Raw genomic sequence first — 19,140 nt, forward strand, 5'->3', positions numbered from 1 at the left:
TTGGGCCTTGCCCTTCGCCGTTTCACGGCTTGGGCGCTTCACCCCTTCGGCCTTCCCCTTTTTGAGTTTCGATGAATTTGGGTGTAATGGGCGGGCTGATTGTTTTAAGTTTCTTTGGTGGAGCTAGCGCTCATCGCATGGGCAACTCGGCGCCAATACTGGCGTGACCCGTGAGGCTCCATTTCACATGATGATGGGCAGGCCGACTGCTACTATTGGACCCGATCCATTTCTGGCATGGGCAACCCAGCGTCAACAAGATGATAAGCAAATCATCACATGGAGCTGTCTTGGGCTGGCATGGGCAGGTGCCCACGCCAGCCCCACACTGGCTCTGCTACTGATTGAAGTACTTTAAAGATCTATTTAGCAAATGAAATAATATGTAATAGTTTCATAAATATAGCTCAAAGATTGAGACAAATTCAGGCGACATCTTGAAAAGTATAATTTGCCCTTGCCTTTGGAGCATATTTATAAAACAATTACAGACTATTTCATTTGCCAAATGAGCTCTACATGAAAATATAGATCTTGAAAAGTATGATCCAGAAGACATGCTGGAAAAATATCCCTATTCCATTTGTCAAATGAGCACTAAATATGAACATATGTTTCTTCGAAAGTATGATCGAGAAGACATAAGAGAAAAGTACCCACACAGATTCCCAGACGAATCCAATCAATTGCTTCCCGTTCAGTAGGAAGGAAGAAAAGAAGCAGAAATTTCCGACTCAACTATGATTGATAGATAGACATCCAATCTATTGCCAAATTTGTGGAAAATTTCCACCTGAGATCATGATTCTTTTTCCTTTTCAGTGCTCATTTTTTGCTTTTATAATTTGATGCTCGTACAGATTCTCTTTGTGTCAAATGATTTTGAAAAAGAAAAAAAAATAAATTGTTTGAATAAGCTGGAAAAAGGCAGTAGATAGGGGAATGCCTGTTATGAGTCTTGGTAGGTAAAAAGGGCAACAGAGATGGATGAAAAGGACTGGTGCATCCGCCTTTCGCAAGGCCGAAAAAAGGAAAACTTTTAACGGGGAGCTATCCAAATTCAACCTTGTCTTCTATGAAGTTGACATATTCATCCCTGCTTAATTGTGAGTCTGTGACAAAAATCCTTCCATCACGATGTTTTGCATTTTTAAGATTAATATATCCCTTTGCTAACTTAACCATGGTTAAAAATGGATGTGTCATGTGGTTTTATGCCACTCCATCGACCTACTTTTTTCTCCCTCTTTCTAATAAGAAAGTTGTGTCAACAAAATCAAGTTGTGTCGGTTTGTTAAGATATGACAAAAATGGACCTTATTACTGAAAATTTTCTAATAAGAAAAGGGAAGGGGGACAGGATTGCCAAACCGTCAACGGTTTGTCCAAAAGAGACTGTCGGTTGCTGTGCCGCCTCCCTGCCTCAACGGTTTGCGCGAAAAGACCGTTGGTTGCGAGGCCTCTGTTTCAATCTCTCTCTCTCGCGCGCGCGCTCTAGCGGGAAGAAAATTGGCGCGGTCAACTACTGCCGAAACATGCCGTACCTAAGAGAAGCCAGCGGCGGCGCGTTCCCCCGCTTTGATGATTCCGAGCCTTTAAGTCTTCAACTCCATCACCATTACCAACCCCAGCCTCAGACCTGTCCATATTTTTCTGCTGCGAGGCAGTTCCTGTTTCACCTATCCTTCCTCCAATGAGCTTGCAATATCGGTCATTTTGGCTATCTTTCTCTAATGGAAGTGGTCATTATCTCAATATCTAGCCGCCATCCGTTCTGCTGCTTCTCTTTGGTAGTTGAGACATCTAGCGTCTAATTCACTCAAAAGTTTCGTCATTGCTCTTGATTTTTGTAGGGACGCGGCTTTAGAAACTACAGTGTGGTCAGTTGTCTCTTGTCACGATTGGAGGTCACGTTAATCTTTTCTTATAAAATATCGAACAATTCGGTGGAAAGGATAAGCTCCTTCCTCGTGCTTCATGGTAATATTTGCTCCATTATTGAGCATTTTTTTCAACCGAATGTTCTTATATGTTTGTAGAATTTAATGAGTGTCCACCTGAGAAATAGATCGAACAGTTCAGTTCAGGGAAATACTTTGTAGCTTCCTTGTCGAGCAATGATCGTTTCAGCTCTATTAACGTCTGTTGGCATCAACCTTGGCCTTTGTATCCTATTTTATGCATTGTACTCTATACTAAGGAAGCAGCCATGGAATGTTCACGTCTATGTTCCTCGATTAGTAGCAGAAAAGAAGGTGAAGGAAGGAGGTCATTTCCAGTTGGAGGGGCTGTTGCCTTCAGCTGGTTGGATAAAAAAGGCATGGGAACCATCTGAGGAGGAGCTACTCGCTGTCGCAGGGTTTGACTCTATGGTTTTTATGCGCATTTTTATCTTCAGGTACGAAAAACTTATTTTGCTAAGTACCATATTTTGGAAACCCACAAATCCCGAGGGGCCAACAGGTAAAGCAACGAAAACTAAATGCTACTGCACCATACTCTAGCTGAAGGAGAGAAAACTTCATCCAACCAACGACTTCTGAGACAAATTTATTAAATTTGGATGTCTGAGAAGATATAAGATGCTTCTTGGTCGGTCTTATGGTCATAAAGCTTTGCTAAAAGTTCAGTTCCCTGATTTTTCTCTTCTTTAGATGAACACGCAGAATTCCCTTGACTGTCTTACAAAATGTAACGCCTGATGCTCTGATGGAGTTTGTGTTTGGGACGGGACATTTATATTTCTCTATCTGGATTTATATATCTGAAAAGTCTTCATCTCAACACCCCTTTCTTCCAGCTATCATATACGTGTTTTGCATGAGTCTGCTTTATGAATAGATGCAACCTCCTCATTAATAGATGCTATATGTTAATCAGATTGGTAGGCCAGTGACTCAAATATGCTACTTTTCAAAGATGTCTGCAGAGAGGAATTACCAAACTGTAAGCTGGCCAAGATTATGTAGTCTTGCAATTCGCTTTACCACATAACCTTGTAGAAGAAAGGACCTTCTGAAGATGTTCTGCAATGTCTTAAGATTTTTGTCGAAAACTTTTCATTCTCCTGGAAGCGTCTGTTGATGCGTTAGCTAGCATTTTTGGTACTCTTATCCATCATAAATTACCTGTATTATTTAATTACTTAGGATCTACCTGTTGCTCTAATTTTTACTTTACTCGTTGGATGTGTTTTTTCCTATCAAATTATTTGGTCATCATTTCTTCTTCACTTTTTCTATTTGTTTATCTTATTCCTTTTATGCATATACTATGACAGCTTGAAAATATTTTCAGTTGCTACGGTCATCGGGATATTCATTCTTCTTCCAATAAATTATTTTGGTCAGCAACTAAGTGATATAGACTATTCAGATATTCCCAGTCAATCGTTGGACTTGTTTACCATTTCAAACGTGAAAAATGGCTCCAAATGGTAATTCACTTTCCATTCTTTTTGCTTCTTGGTGCTTTCTTGTATAGGATTTTTTCTAATGTAGGGCAGGGACTTCAAGTGGTCTGGTCCTTGGAGGGTTCCCTCATCTGTCAAAAATGAAAAGAACATCTAAGCTGCCCATATAGCGCTTAGCCTCTGTAGTTGGCTTGGCTTAAAGCCTTCAAGTTGAATAGGTCTAGAGTTCAAGTGCTTTGCCACGAAGCAAAATCCACAGGATACTTTCTTGGTAGGCAAGGGAAGGAAACCTGGGGGTTTTACATTGGGAAACTACCAGAAGAGGGTATTGAAAACATGCAGCCCTTATTCTTTGTTCTACATAACCTTGTGGAATGATGCCCTTGTGCCCATGTTAATTGTAAAAACTCATATGCTTGAAAAGCATGTATCAGGAAGTGAGAACTTGGAAAAAGAGAAAAAGATATTGTTATATACTTTGTAAAAACTCATATGCTTGAAAAACATGTATCAGGAAGTGAGAACTTGGAAAAAGAGAAAAAGATATTGTTATATACTAACTTTTCATCCTTTAACTTTCATGCTTAAAACATGCTTTTCACAAACTGCAGCATTTCCACTGTTCGTTCCAGGGAAAATTTGCAGTAATCATTTTTGCCTGCAATCCACAATATGGTCTCCATGCAAAATATCCTCTATATTTGTTTCAGATGAATATGTGGAGATTGTTGTGGCATTATCCACAATAATGGATGAACTTTGATGAGAGTTCATATAGTTTTTGCTGAAGCAGCATTAATGTTTTTCAATGATCTTTTATCACATATTTTGACCTGTAGCTTCTTATTCATTTACTACAGTGGATCCTTTTTCTTTTCATCAAACTAAGACCGTCTGTGCAGGTTATGGGTACATTTTGCTGCTGTTTATATTATCTCAGGAGCCGCTTGCTATCTTCTTTATAATGTAAGCTTGTTTCTCCTGAACCCAGTGAACTTGTGATATAGTAAGCTATCATACACAAATTTGTGATGAGTAAGCTTCTTTGCATGGCAAGCTAAGCCAGTTTAAACTTTAAACTTGTTATATGAAAAACTGCACTAAAGAAAATTTATGATCAGTTCATTTCTTTGCATGGTAAAATGCATACTTATGCAAGAAGCGTTTGTTGTATATCTGTCAACAACTCATGGTATGCATGATTTAAATTTCTTTTAGCAGATGGGCATGTTTTCTGCAGGATCACAGTCATATTACTTTGAAGAGACTTAAATACTTTATTCATCTAAACCTGAAGCTTATCAGTGGATGGACATTTTTTCTGCAGGAACACAATCATATTACTTCAAAGAGACTTGAATACTTCTATTCAACTAAATCTGAACCTCGTGAGTTCACTATAGTTGTTCGTGGAATTCCTGTTGCTCAAGGGAGTAGTTTGGATGACACTGTTGAAAAGTTTTACAAAGAATACTATCCTTCAACCTACCTATCACATGAAATGGTTCATAGAACAAGCAGACTTCAATCTCTTATTGTAAGAGCTCTAGGTTACCCTTTTCTCCTTTACCACCTTTTTTATGAGATTGTGGTTGAAAGTTTCTGTTTGAACATAGGTAAATGATTTAATTCAGTTTCATTAACTTTACAGTACCTGTTGTATGTAGTTTTATTTACTTGATGAACTTGCAGTCGCAGTGTACTTGCCTCTCATCATAACTTTTGAGCAGCAAGCTATACACTCTGGAAAGTAATGTGAAATAATTCTAGACCTTGTAGGAAATTGATTTCTAGAACCCAGATTTTGGTTCTTTACCCACACAAGTATTGAGGGCATACAATAGCATGCTGAAGGAAATGAAACACATTGAAGAGAATAGGAACATTCAGGTTAAACTTTTTTTCTGCAAGCCTCTCTTCTAATTTATGCTTCAGTTTGATTTTTTAATGTAATAGTACCATTGTCTATGGAATTGGTATGTCAATTACAAATTGCAAGCTGTATATACTTGCATCAACATACCTGAAATATATAACACTTCCTCACATGCTCTAGGAAAGTTGTTTACGATTCCTTATGATGCATAAGCTTGTATATGAGATTCAAAATATGACATTTATCTATCTGCTTTGTACTGATTTTCTTTATAGTGCATCAACTTCCTTTTCTTTGGTCTCCTCTATGAAGTGCTGGGCCTATTCGTTTCATCCTCTGCCGCATAAAGATGAATAGTGGAATGTGTAGTTTGAGTCATATAATGGTTAAAATAATAAAACTCAGGGACAAATAAATAAAGAAATCAATAGGTGTGCATTGATGTACTCAATTTTTAATTTTTATGGTTCTGTGACTAAGTCCTGTATCTAATCTAATTTTGGAAAAATATGCAAATCACCCTTCTCATTCTCTCTCCTAGGGAGAGGGTGTGAGAAAGAGATAAGGTTGGCACAGGACATGTACATAAAGAAAAAAATCGCCAAAAGGAAACAGTCAAAACTACCTTGGACATCTGGCCCTTAAGGAAATACTGCCTTTATGTGCATAAATCTGGCCTGAAAAAGCACAAACTAACTTTTGAATCATGTTTAGACTTTAAATTCTTTATTCACTATTTTCACTTAAAAATGGAGTCTGACATGATTTACCCAGCCAAGCATCCAGATCTTCATGAACTGTAAGCAGTTGATTTTCTATTCAATTTTTTGTGCTTAAGGTGATTAAATCTTCTAACGTGGTAACTAAAGCAGTACAAACACGTCCACATACTCTGATCCAACTTTTGGTGTGAAAACTCTGTCAAAACAGTGTCATATCTTTTCTTTACATGCATGCACGCACACACACAAATATGTAACTATGTGTATACCTATTTGCGCACAGAGTTAAACTGCTCTTTGTTGTAGGAAAACCAACAGTTCCCATGTAATTATTCTTTATAATATTGAATTTTGTATTTCATGCTTATTGCTTTGTGTGTTCATTGTGTGAGGCATATTTCAGAAATAAGAATGACAAGTACATTTTTCTTTCCAGAATGATGCAGAGAATCTTTACAAGAAGATTGTCCATCTGAAGTCAAAAGCAACTACAGAGGGAAATTCAGAGCATGGTGGTGGCTGCTTTGGACTACGGCGTAGGACAGATCTTGTTAACGAACATATAAAGAAATTGGAAACTTTAGAAGAAAATGCCAGGCTTGAACAGTCAGATATTTTAATAAGAGGAAAGGTAAAAAATCATGAATTTTTGTTGGTGAATTAACTAGCTACCTTGTTTCAGCAATTAATGTTGGTTACAGAGTTTAGTTTCATCTCTTACGTACACATTGAAAGTGTATATATATATATATATATATATATATATATATATATATATATATATATATATATATATATATATATATATATATATATATATACAGCTATGGGAAAGCATTCTTTCTATTTCTTTAGAATCTTTGATCGTTTAGCTCCTGAGACTGCAGTTGCTAATTTGATTCTTCTCTTCTTTCATCATTTTGTGTTTTCTTTTATTACTTATAAATCTATGTATCAAGCTACCTTTTATTCATCTGCAAAGTTTTGCTCCTTATGTGGTACTCTCACCATCTACTAAGTTTATGGAAATGCTCTTTTTGCTCGGTCATTTTAGGTCAACCATCTTCAAGTGATTTACTTTTTGAACTGGGGGCACCTGTTGCTTGATATGGTCGTTCTGCTTAATATATTGCTTATACATGTTGATTATATTGCTTTATTATGACGACTTAATGTGATTTTTGTCATTGTAATTGATTTTTGTACATTTCTGTTGTCGGGCTTCGGAGCTAGTTTATCTTCTAAGTTATGTATAGATCTTAGTTGCTACCGCAGTTTGCTTCACATACTCAGAATTACTCTACCTTTTTCTATGGCCAGATATACCATAATAAGTTTACAAGATGCCTTTTTTCCTTTGCAGGAAATTCCTGCTGCATTTGTTTCTTTTAGATCCTGTTATGATGCGGCAGCTGCAAATCAAATACAACAGCGACCCAATCCAACAGAATGGACCACTGAGCAAGCTCCAGAGCCTCGTGATGTTTACTGGCCATTCCTTTTAACCACATTTCTTCAAAGGTGGACATTCAAGTTGGTCGATCTAATTGCATATATTGCACTGACTGTTCTATTCATTGTTCCTGTTGTGTTTGTACAAGGACTTGCAAACCTTGAGGAGCTAGAACTGTTCTTTCCTCTTCTGACAGGCTTATTAAGCATGTGAGTTTTTTTTATCTTAGTTTGTGAACCCTTAAAGCATAAATTTGTCATTGCATATTTTCCCCTACGTTGTTTCTAGTGGATAACTTATGCCAATCTTTGAATGTTCATAGTTCCTAAATCATGGCATCACTAGCTGGTGGCCTGAACTGGGAAATAGGTCTTTTGGAAATAGCTATGTGCGTCCATTATCTTTCCAAATTTTATGTAAACCATACCAGTCCTTTATCCTCAGCCCCAGAAAGCAAATCTTGGACCTTTGGCTACAGAAACTGGGATTGGCCTGGCCTGGCTGGCCAACTAGGATTTCTATTTAAGAATTTCACATTTAATAAGGGACACACAGAATCTACCGTATCATGAATACCAAGACGTTCAAGACACACAACCACAGCAGATTTAGCAGGAAGCTTTCCTCCACATATTTTTGCTATTTCCTCTGCGAGGATCCTTAATCCAGAAAATACTTGTGGCTAGGTAAAAGGACCGAGAGGATGAAAAAAATGGTTGTTGTTGCACCTATAACTTGTCTCTTTGCAGTTGGTTTTTAATCGCCTGATTTAGTTTCACTGCAATCAGATCCATTTGTATACTTAGGAAACTGTCAGCAAATTCTGTCCCCTGTCTAAGGATAAGGGAAGCCATTTAACTTCAGGATTTCTTGTATGCACAAGAACAAATTTATGTGCTCTATATGAAATAGAAAAAGGATCTATCAAGGAAACTCAACAAATATGAGAAGATTATATGAAGCCAACAAGATAGGGTATGGAGGCATAAGAACCCCTTAATAACAAAAAATCTAGATTAAGAGAAAAAGAAGTTGCTTTAGATGACTTCCTTGCATGTACTTTTTGGTTTTCATCTTATACTGGAAAATAACCCTCGATAATATGTCAAATTATAGTCACGTACATGTGCAAGCATGCATAAACACATAGAGCATGTAATAAATACAAGACGTTCTGCTTTGGCCATATTCCATCTGACATCCTTTATCCCTGTGTTTTTCTTACGTTCTTTTCAATTGGCTTTCTTGTTTGTCGTTTAGTTCATAGTTTGCCGCACGGATTAGAGCTAACCCTCTAGTCACTGCATCACTACCTTGCCAAACCAATCAGAGGAATAAACTGCTGGTTCTCTTTTCTTTTTTCAATCCCAGGTGCAGAATTTTGCTAGTGCCCTTAGGGTCTATTATGGGACCCTAATATTAGCATTTTCTCAATGTAAGTGCCCTTAGGTTTTTCTTAGCATTTTAATAACTATTTATAAATCTTGCAAAAATTAGTTGAAAGCTCATATTCTCAAGATTCTTTTGTATATTTTATTTTTTTTAAAAAATAAATTATTGTGACTTTCCCAAATAAAACAAGCTTTCTGATTAATACCTGTCGCTTGGAGAGATAGGGAAGAAGAAGAAGAGGACGTGAGGAAGAAAGAGAGTAAGAAGCAGTCACGTTGTGTACGGCTGCTCCCCTTCCTTTGGAATAAATACTGCTAAGGTTATGTCTAACCCCTTACATAAAGAGTTCAATAAGAAATTAAAATTCAAAAAGCTACCTAATAATAAAGTTCCAAAATACAGAAAACCTCAAACCAGTACATTTTCTCAACAATACCCAAGAAAAACTTTGCTGCCAAGAACCTGAAAATGATACTTGTGACAATGCAATTACACATAGGCAGCTACTTTGGAAAAGAAAAAGAAGGAACGGTACATGTATTTCATGGTTGATATACCATACATTTAGTAAGATGCAACATGAATTAAAGAGAAAAATAAGAGAAAATAGGAAAAAAGGGATTTCTCCCAAAGCAGGCAAAGGTAGAACAAGTTGCAGTGCTATCAAAACCTTGAAAGGTAAATGGATAGTTGTTCTCTGGCTTAGCTCAAAAATCAGATGTCATTTGAGAACTCACCTTGACAAGTTAGTTGCCTGGGAGGAAAGTTTCTGTAATAAAGGAAGGATAGACCCTAAGGGCACTTGCAAGATTCTGCACCTGGGATTGAAAAAGAAAGAGAACCAGCAGTTTATTTCTGTGATTGGTTTGCCAAGTTAGTGACACAGTGATTAGAGGGTTAGCTCTAATCCCTGTGGCAAACAGTGAATTAGATGACAAACAAGAAAGCCAATTGAAAGGAACGTAAGTAAAACACAGAGATAATAGAAGAAAATAACATAAAAAGAAGAGATTATGGTTTTAATCTTCACTAACTCCCAATGAATCACGCGTCCCTTATGGGTTTTATAGATAGTTTGGATCTTGGATCCATCTAAATAAAAGTCCTAGTTCCACTTAATATACAAAACAATAAAAAAAACCAGAGAAATAAACCAAATATACCGATCCAAACAGATCCAATATGGATCCAAAGATTCCAAACTATATTTAATATTAAATGAAAAGCTCCTGCATCAGTTAGGCTGCGCAATGGCAACGGTTTGGTATTGAAATGCGGCTTTTCCAACTCAAGGTTAGCTTATCGACAAGTTTTGTATTCACTGGTTTTTAAAAGACCAAGGAAAATGATTGGTAAAGTTGGTGTCAGCATACTGCAAAGAATAACTTGCCTATTTTATTCTCCTTCCTAGCATTAAGTAATCTCAATTTCATTGTTATATGCATTTAAGGAGAGTGACATTTGGCTGGTACTTCACTTTAAGCTGGTGAAATGTTTTTAAAAAGGGTTGAAAAGGTCAATTCTCAACTCAAGGCCTATGAAAGAGAGGACAAGTTTTGATGTACTAAAATATTTATAATTTGTAAAATACAATTTTTTTCTGATCTGCTTTCAATTAATTTCTAGTAAACAAGTAGTTCATCAAATCTTTTGCTCTAATGTGTGACTTTGGTTAGCAGGAGCTAAAAGTGTATCCCGTGAACATCCCATTGAAAAATATATGAAATTGAACCTTAAATTTCATTTCCAGACCAGCCGTCACACGATTAAAAACATTTATCAAGAAGCTGTTGTTCACCTGGTTTGTTTCTAGAACTTGTGTAAAATGCAAGTGATTTAATTCCTTAAGACACATTGTGAAATCTCTGAATTATAGAAGTTGTTCTCTTCCATCTCAAGGTATGGCATTTGCTGACATGTCTCCTCTTTAGTTGGACTATCTTTCTTGACTTAGTAGTTGCTGTGTATGCTTGTTGTCGCTTACTCTTGAAAGTTAAACTAAATAATCAATATATTAAGTGCTAGCTGTGACCTTTCTGCAGAACTGTTGTAAGTCAGGTGATTACAGGATATCTTCCAAGTCTTATACTTCAGATGTTTCTATCCATTGTACCACCCATCATAAAGCTATTCTCCTCCCTCCGAGGATATATATCTCACAGCCAAATTGAGAGAAGTGCTTGCAGAAAAATACTATGGTTCACCGTGTGGAATATTTTCTTTGTAAATGTGTTATCTGGATCTGTTGCTAGCCAACTTAATGTGTTTACTGATCCAAGCCATATCCCGATGAGGTTGGCAGTTGCAGTACCAGCACAGGTGAGGACAAGCAGATTTATAAGCAGGGAAATTTTCCTTTTAAAGGCCTACTTTTTGGCCCTATACTCCGAAAAGGGCCTCATGTTTCTGATATTCTTGATACTGATCTCACTTTTGCTGAAAACAGCCAAATAAAGCATGCAATACTAGAATATATAAAATTTTTATGCTTTCTTCAATTGCCCTCTTAAGTTGATTTTTCACCACCTTTATAGCAAATAAATAGTATTTCTGACATTTCATTCAATTCCATCTGATTCTTTAACCACAGTAACAAGGCATGCCTATGGTAAGCGTTTGACAGCAAAATTGAGGCTGTATAGCCTGTATTTGAAAATTCAGAAACATGGGGTCCTCTATTGGGATTATAATTAAAATGTATGGCCCTAAATGGGAATTTACTTCTAAATGCTATTACCTTATAACTCTTAGGTCTTGCAATTCATTCCTTGTACAATATTATTCAAACAGCCGTTCCAGGATATGTATCCGAAAGCTTCAAACCTCCCTTGAACTACATCTTTCATTTAACATTTTTTAAATATATATATATATATATAGTGTTTGTTGGGGTTTCATTTTACATCTTTATTTTCATTATTTTTTTTTACTTTTCTCATTTAGATTTTTTTTAAATTTTTCTTACGGTTTTTTGGCTAAAGTGTGTAATTTTTCTTCCTGTTTCAACTATACATATATATATATATATCATTTGGATTTTTTTCATCTCTATTTTCCAATAGCTCGATTTCTAGCCATTTGAAAGCCTTTAACAACTAGTTCTTTCACTCTATAAAGGGAATGCTGTCCCTTTTGTACCCAAGCTAGCTGTTGTTGGTAATATATACATTGAGCATTTTTTTCATTTCTATTGTTGTGCCTTAGTGTACATTGTGCCGTTTGCAGATCTTATGAGTATTATTACTATTAGCTTTGGGTCAATATGATAGAGATCTATTTCTATATTTATTTTTTTTACGGAAGTACATTAACCAAATGAAATCAATATGGAGGATTCTATGAAATATATCCTGATAGATATTTTATAAATTATGTGCATATAATGTGCTTCATTTTGCATATGTTCAAACCTCAAACAGAAAATTCAAACCAAAGTTATATCGATTCACGTTGTATTGCTTCTATAACATGATTGGTGCTTTTTTTCCCTAACATCCATCCGACTATTGATCATGTTGCCTACACCAAATGATCGTCATTTCTAGATTTTGGGTATATATAAGGAATGGCTTTCAGATAAATGTTTAATTATGTTGCTCATTTGTGTTCAGGCTTCCTTCTTTATTTCCTACGTTGCAACATCTGGATGGACAAGTCTTTTGCTAGAGCTCATCCGTATTATTCCGCTTCTTCGTGACATTATTAAACGGCACTGTTCCAAAACTGCTGACCATGATTTTTCTGTACCATCATTATCTTATCATGGAACTGTTCCTAAGATCCTTTTCTTTGCTCTTCTTGGAATTACGTACTCCTTCTTGGCTCCATTGATACTGCCTTTCCTTTTGTTTTACTTCTCTCTTGGCTATGTTACCTACCGTAATCAGGTAATTTCTATTAATGTCGTTTTCAGCATAACCACTGAATGAAATACATTTAACAGATTTAGTTTATAACTTGTTTTTGCAATCTATATTGGTGCTTATTTTTTAGTGAGAGTTGTTTCGTACTAGTAAGAACATGCAGCTGCTACAGTGGACAGTTTTACAATCCAGTGGCGTTGACTCACTCAATGTAGTCTCATATATGTGCTCAACATGGTTAGTTGCTTGCAATGACGCCATGAATTGTTTATGATGGAAAGAAGTCTCTCAAGATGACATTTTTCACAAATTGTTTATTAATTTTTGTTCAGAAAAAAACTGCTTATTTGCAGCAGCTACATGATCTAATGTCTGTTAAATAAACCTTGCAAATCACGTCTTGTCAGATCTATAAAAAAATTGAAAACAAATCTCAGTTTTATTTGAAGAATATGGTAAAAGATAATTGAAGATTTACATAATCAAGAACAACATACAAACTGAACATGCTATAATTTGCATATAGATACTTTTCTGTGCTATATTGCGTTTTACTTTACTATTCAGGGCAGGTCATGTTCTTTTGTCTTATCTGTGATTGCAATAAGGACAAACATTCAATCTCTTTTAAGTTTTGCTTATGTGCAATATCTTGGTGGAGATTGGGACTTTGACACCGTTTAACTTGAGGATCATAAGATAGAAAGAAGGAAGGAGAGCCAACAGAGGCAAAGTCCTGACTTCTGAATCACAGACTCCGAATACACTTTCGTGTTATGTTTTTCATGGAAACCTCAGCCGTCCTCAGAGCTTCTGGATTCTGTATGTGGAAGTCATTTTAACTTCCGGAGAATGTTCAACTTCATTTAACTAATTGTGTACCCATTTGCAAGGAAGTTATAAAACACAATGCCATTCTCATTTGGCCTTGCTTATGCATGTATGGTGACTTAAAATTGATGAATTTTATGATAAAGCTTTTAGATTACTTTCAAGTCATTGAATCACTACTTAATCTCCTAATGGATGTACCGGCAATCTACTACACTAGATTTCCTAAGATGATTAGAGCAACCTATTATGCATTTGAATCTCATGAAATTTAATGAAAAGCCTCAAATATGCAAGTCGGTGTAGAGATTTGGAAGTATTTACATGCTTATTTTTTTTTAAGGCCTTCTTGTTCTGCACAGGCTTCTTTTTTCTGGTTTTCCTTTTGCTAGTTCTCTATAGTCCATTTAAGCAATCAGCAGCCACATGGTTTAATTCATTAGACACTAAAACCCTGATTTTGTAATTTGCAGCTATTAAATGTTTACATGCCGAAGTTTGAGACTTGTGGGAAATTTTGGCCTATAGTGCACAACGGTCTGGTGTTTTCTTTGATATTGATGCAAGCCATTGCCATAGGAATATTTGCATTGAAGAAGCTTGCACTAGCTTCCAGTTTGACAATTCCACTTCCTGTGCTCACACTTATATTTAGCTGGTATTGTAGGAAACGTTTCCTATCCATGTTGAATACATATTCTGCAGAGGTATGTCACAATTTTCTGCTTCTACATGTACAACCCACTTATATATTTCTTTTCTATTGTATTAAATTATTTTTCCATATAGTTCATGGGTGAATCTCTTGAATACTTTTTGTCATGCCTCAGTAAAACTATTGGTGCGTACGGTCAGTAGCTCTTTAAGCCTGAAACCATTTTGTGCTTTCCCTCCTCATCCACTCCCCCTTCTTCTTTTTTTTTTTCCTGTGCCGACACTCATATTTAGCAGGTACTGTAGGAAATGGTTCCTATCCATGTCCTTCAGAATGACTTCTTTGTGCTTCTACATGTATAATCCTCTCATATATTTCTTTTTCATTGTATTCTGTTATTTCATTCCAAATTTCACTGTCAAAGGTTCACCTCTTCTTGCAAAAAATTATTGGCTCCGCCACTGTTTTCTATACAGTTCAGGAGTAAATCTCTTGAATCTGTTTGTCATGCTCTCCGTAAATCTATTAGTGTATGGACCATGCTTCTTTATTTTGAAGCTATTCTTATGTTCTCCCTCTCCTGACTCCAGCCTCTCTCCCCCCACCCTTTTCTTTTCCTAATTTTGACATGATTCTCAATGTATGGTCTGAGTATTTCCAGCTTCTACTCATGAGGACATAAGTTCAATTTAGATAAGTAAACGTGATCTAACCTCATATGCACCAACCAATTTGCTTTCCTGATTTGATCAAAACATAGGATTACTTGACATCAATTTACAACTTAGACAAGAAGAAGATGCCCTAGCCTTCATATTCTTTTCCTGACTTTGACATGATTCTCAATGTATGGTCTGAGTATTTCCAGCTTCTACTCATGAGGACATAAGTTCAATTTAGATAAGTAAACATGATCTAACCTCATATGCACCAACCAATTTGCTTTTCTGATTTGATCAAAACATAGGATTACTTGACATCAATTTACAACTTAGACAAGAAGAAAATGCCCTAGCCTCATACGCACCAACAAAATTTTTCTCATTTGACAGAACCTTAAAATTACCTTACACCAGTGGAGGATGAGTATTAACAGATACAAACCATTTCTTTTTTCAATCGACATCCAAATATCTTCCCTCTCTTTTTGGAATACAATGAAATTGAGAAAGAAGATTGAACAATAATCCAGGCCTTTGCCAGAGGAGCTTATGGAAAAAAGTTAGGACAAAATTTCGGGTTATGTAAACTGAAAGCAGGAATCCTGGTCACACGCATGTTTGCTTTCCAAAATTTGGGCCAATCTTAGATTCACCCTATGGTTTCATGCAGGATAACCTCTAACTAGAAAAGACAGGCCCAGTCGACTGCCTATTCTTTAAAGAAAGAAGTCGGTTCAAAAGCAGTACCTTGTTTTACTGACCTGACTTGGATAACAAATATGCATCTTCAGTGTGTAGGCCATTAGAATTCGGTTCAAACTTCTCATTACTTTTTCTCTAGGAGAGCTACTCAGTGCTTGCCTTTCTTGATTGTTAAACACATTGCTTGCCTCCCCAAGGTGTTGTGTCCCACATCATCCTATAACCGATCATTGTTATCCGCATATATCCACACGTACATTTGGAGTTGCTAATGTTAAGATTTCCATAAGATAGCCATGCCCCTCAAACTGGAGATTGCCTCTCTGCTTACCACTCATTACCCTTCTGTTTGATAAAATTCTGATGAAGAAGTCCCAGTCTCTTCATGCTTGTCCGTTGACAAGTGATCAACTCATTGAGTATTGATATTCATTTATCATTTTCTAGGAATCATGATGGATTATTCACATAGCTACATTCTGGCAACCTAGTGATCCTTAGGAATAATATGCACCAAACACAGTACATGAGAACATTGTTTGTTTCATGCAGGAGTTTTCAAGTAAAGTATTTTAAGTTCTTTAAGTTCTTGCAGTATTTCTTAATATTGAAGTCGAGAAAAGGATTAACCTACTGGCGATCATGTAGCATAAATATGATACTGGTGAGATAAAATATAATGGTAGAATTGACTGCAATACCATAAGGCTATCTACAGCATTTGCATACACAATAACGGAATTATTGGCTAAGCTTGAACCTGCATGGATGAGGTCTTACTAATGCTTACTCATTGTGAAACCAAATGTGGTATATCATAAATTACATATCCCTGTTCATGCTTGGACCTACCTTTTGAATCTGCAAACACGATTCTTAGGCTTGCAAAAGGACATCTATGGAAGGTCTCATCCACAGAAGAGTGCCATCAATTAGTTCGGTAAATATTAAGGTTGATTTGGTGATGCAGATGGATAAGACTAAGGCTAAGCGTTCTTTGCCTAAGAAATCCTTGGTCTGCAAATACCTTGTTCTTATAATGACAAAAGAATATTGAACAGTGACAAGATCTGGCAAAGAAAGCAGAAAATTGGACTAGGACTTTTATGGTTTGCTGATTCTTATATGAGCTGAAGGCTCACTGTCCTCTAGCTGATCTTTTATTTTATATTGCCGTGAAGATGCTATCCTAGGGATTTGATGACCTTGACGGGGCTTAGTTAACTTTGCTAGGAGTAAAAAGGTTTCCAGTGTCCTTACATGTACTCCCTGTGGCTGAAGCTAAACTCGTTGAAATTGTCTTTCTTCTCTTTACTGAAATAGATTTGCACCTTTGCTGCTCAATAATGCCAACCCATTTGTTCCACAGAGCTTGATAAAGAAGGACCGTGAAGTGCAAAATGACCCTATGCTTAATGAATTTCTTGACAAGCTTACTACTGCTTATCGTCATCCGGCATTGTCGCCCGTGCAGTATTCTGCAAAACTAGAAGATGAAAGCAGGACCCCTCTTCTTACTTAGGATGCCTAACAAGTGAATTCAGTTTAAGGTTGTTGACAGTTCCGTAGGTTTTTTTTCTCAAGTGACAAATGTATGGTTTTACTGAAGCATGGGCAGCGTCGGGAATTGTATTGAAATATAAGATCATGTCATGTATTATATCTGCTAGCGTGTAGGTACGTTTTATGTTCTGTCTGTTGGCATTCTGTGTCTTGGCACGTTAATTTTTATCACATGGATATGTGCATGTTCTTCCTTAGAAACAATAGTTAATGGCAAGCTAAACACAGTATAAATAAAATGCTTTCTTCTTTACTTGGTTCTCTGTATATTGCATTTTTGCGGGTTTAGAGAATCCCCTTTCTCATTTGGTTCCCCTTTCTCATTTGGTCATACTTTGCATGCCTCTAGAAGTCTCTTCGGTGTAAATTGAATCATATTTTACAGATCGGTATGCTCTTGGGGATCCTTTCAACAGGAAGGATTTCCGTTGTTGGGTGTTTGCTTGTATGCTTTCACGTTCTTGTGGCGAAATGTGTCACTTGTTTAGTTTTGACAAACAAGCACGTTAATGAAAAATGTGAATTATTGATTCACATGTTCTGATTTTTACATTGATTTCTGTTCCACGTTTAAAGGGTAAGACAGAAAAACGGACGTGCTGATGCCACACACAAGCCAAAATTCTTCATCTTGCACACTTTGGAAACAATGACGATGAAATTCTTATGTCATTCATTTTTTGATGCATAACAAATAGGATATCTTGCAAAAGAAAAAATAGGATATCTTGCAAAAGAAAAAGACAGGAAAACAAAATTCACCTTGAAGATAGGCGTCGTTGGATTGGATTCCTTTTTGTTGGCATGATATTTTTCGCTTTTATTTTCAGCATCTATGATGTTGCTGAAAGAATCTATCGTCCATGGAATTGTCAGCGGCCATCTCGTTTTCTAAACCTCCACCTGACAATGCGATCTCATTTCTTCGCACGTTGCTTCCACCAATTTATGTACTAAATAACTCCCAGAAACAAACAAGATCGCTTGTTCAAAACCTCTAACAAAGCGACCTTGCAACGGGGACGATGAAACCATATTGAAAAAGTCGGTTTGGGTATCGTTCCAGAAACTGAACCGGTACAGCAGCACGATTGATTGGATCGTATCAGTTTGTATAGGCCATCTTCAAATGATTTTCTTATATTAAAAAATATAACAAAAACAACTATTTGTATTAAAAAAGCTTTGGCATGTTAATGATTCGGATTCAAGTACACTTTATTATATTTGATCCATTATATCTTCACATATTTAAGTTGAAATACGAATGAGAAAAAGTCTATTCCAAATTTGAATTTTAAATTTACAATTTGAAATCCGACTTTTAACTCAGTATTAATGCGACTTTTAAATACACTACCGAATCGAAAATAAATTATCCGACTTTTAAATACACATGGTAATAGGAATCCAATTTTTAAATACCAACTAAATCTAAACCAAATTATGGTAGGAACTAAGAGCCCGACTTTCAAAATGTATGAACATAAAACATATGTATTTAAAAGTAATGTTCAATGTGAATCCAAATGTTATTGAATATTTATTTAAAAATCAAATCCAAATATAAGTCTCTTTGGATGTAATTTCTTAAATGTGAAGACCCTTAATTGGATGTTAATTTTTGCATCTATGAACAACATTCATTTTAAAATAAAAGTAATATTCTTGGAATATATGTTCTAAGAGTAAGTGTTCTGAGAATATAATAATAATAATATTATTATTATTATTAATGCCCTTTTAGTATATTTATCTGTTATTTGGTCCTTTTATTAGATAAACTCTTGTAAAAGTGTTTCATCAGCCTTATCAGCATGATTTTGCATCGTCTTGGAATCCTTAGCCAGATGTTTGGTTGGTATGTATAAGCATCGATTTGTCATTTTGACTTATTTTAAAGCTTAATTATTAAAATTTATTTTACAGTTATTTGCTGAATCAATGATCAATTGAACAAACAACAATACTATATTATTTTTTAAGTAACAAAAAATCATTAACATTTA

General features: G+C 35.9%; 1 protein-coding gene across 1 annotated transcript; it reads left to right on the plus strand.

The window, feature by feature from the left end:
* Positions 1-1,472: 1,472 nt before the first annotated feature.
* LOC116258615 (CSC1-like protein HYP1) lies at positions 1,473-17,384 on the plus strand. Its single transcript, XM_031635845.2, has 10 exons — positions 1,473-2,398; positions 3,281-3,436; positions 4,315-4,378; positions 4,740-4,949; positions 6,447-6,641; positions 7,374-7,672; positions 10,898-11,174; positions 12,467-12,742; positions 14,023-14,256; positions 16,938-17,384. The coding sequence occupies exons 1-10, from the start codon at positions 2,118-2,120 to the stop codon at positions 17,088-17,090; spliced, it is 2,145 nt and encodes a 714-aa protein (XP_031491705.1). The 5' UTR covers positions 1,473-2,117; the 3' UTR covers positions 17,091-17,384.
* Positions 17,385-19,140: the final 1,756 nt, after the last annotated feature.

This window comes from Nymphaea colorata, chromosome 8 (genome assembly GCF_008831285.2).
Source record: "Nymphaea colorata isolate Beijing-Zhang1983 chromosome 8, ASM883128v2, whole genome shotgun sequence".
Lineage (NCBI taxonomy): Eukaryota > Viridiplantae > Streptophyta > Magnoliopsida > Nymphaeales > Nymphaeaceae > Nymphaea > Nymphaea colorata.

Excerpts from the sequence above, each read along its gene's own strand:
- LOC116258615 (XM_031635845.2), top strand. The coding sequence starts at position 2,118 with ATGATCGTTTCAGCTCTATTAACGTCTGTTGGCATCAACCTTGGCCTT. Across the intron at positions 4,379-4,739 it reads CTTGCTATCTTCTTTATAAT|GAACACAATCATATTACTTC; the intron begins GTAAGCTTGTTT and ends TTTTTTCTGCAG. Across the intron at positions 6,642-7,373 it reads ATATTTTAATAAGAGGAAAG|GAAATTCCTGCTGCATTTGT; the intron begins GTAAAAAATCAT and ends TTTCCTTTGCAG.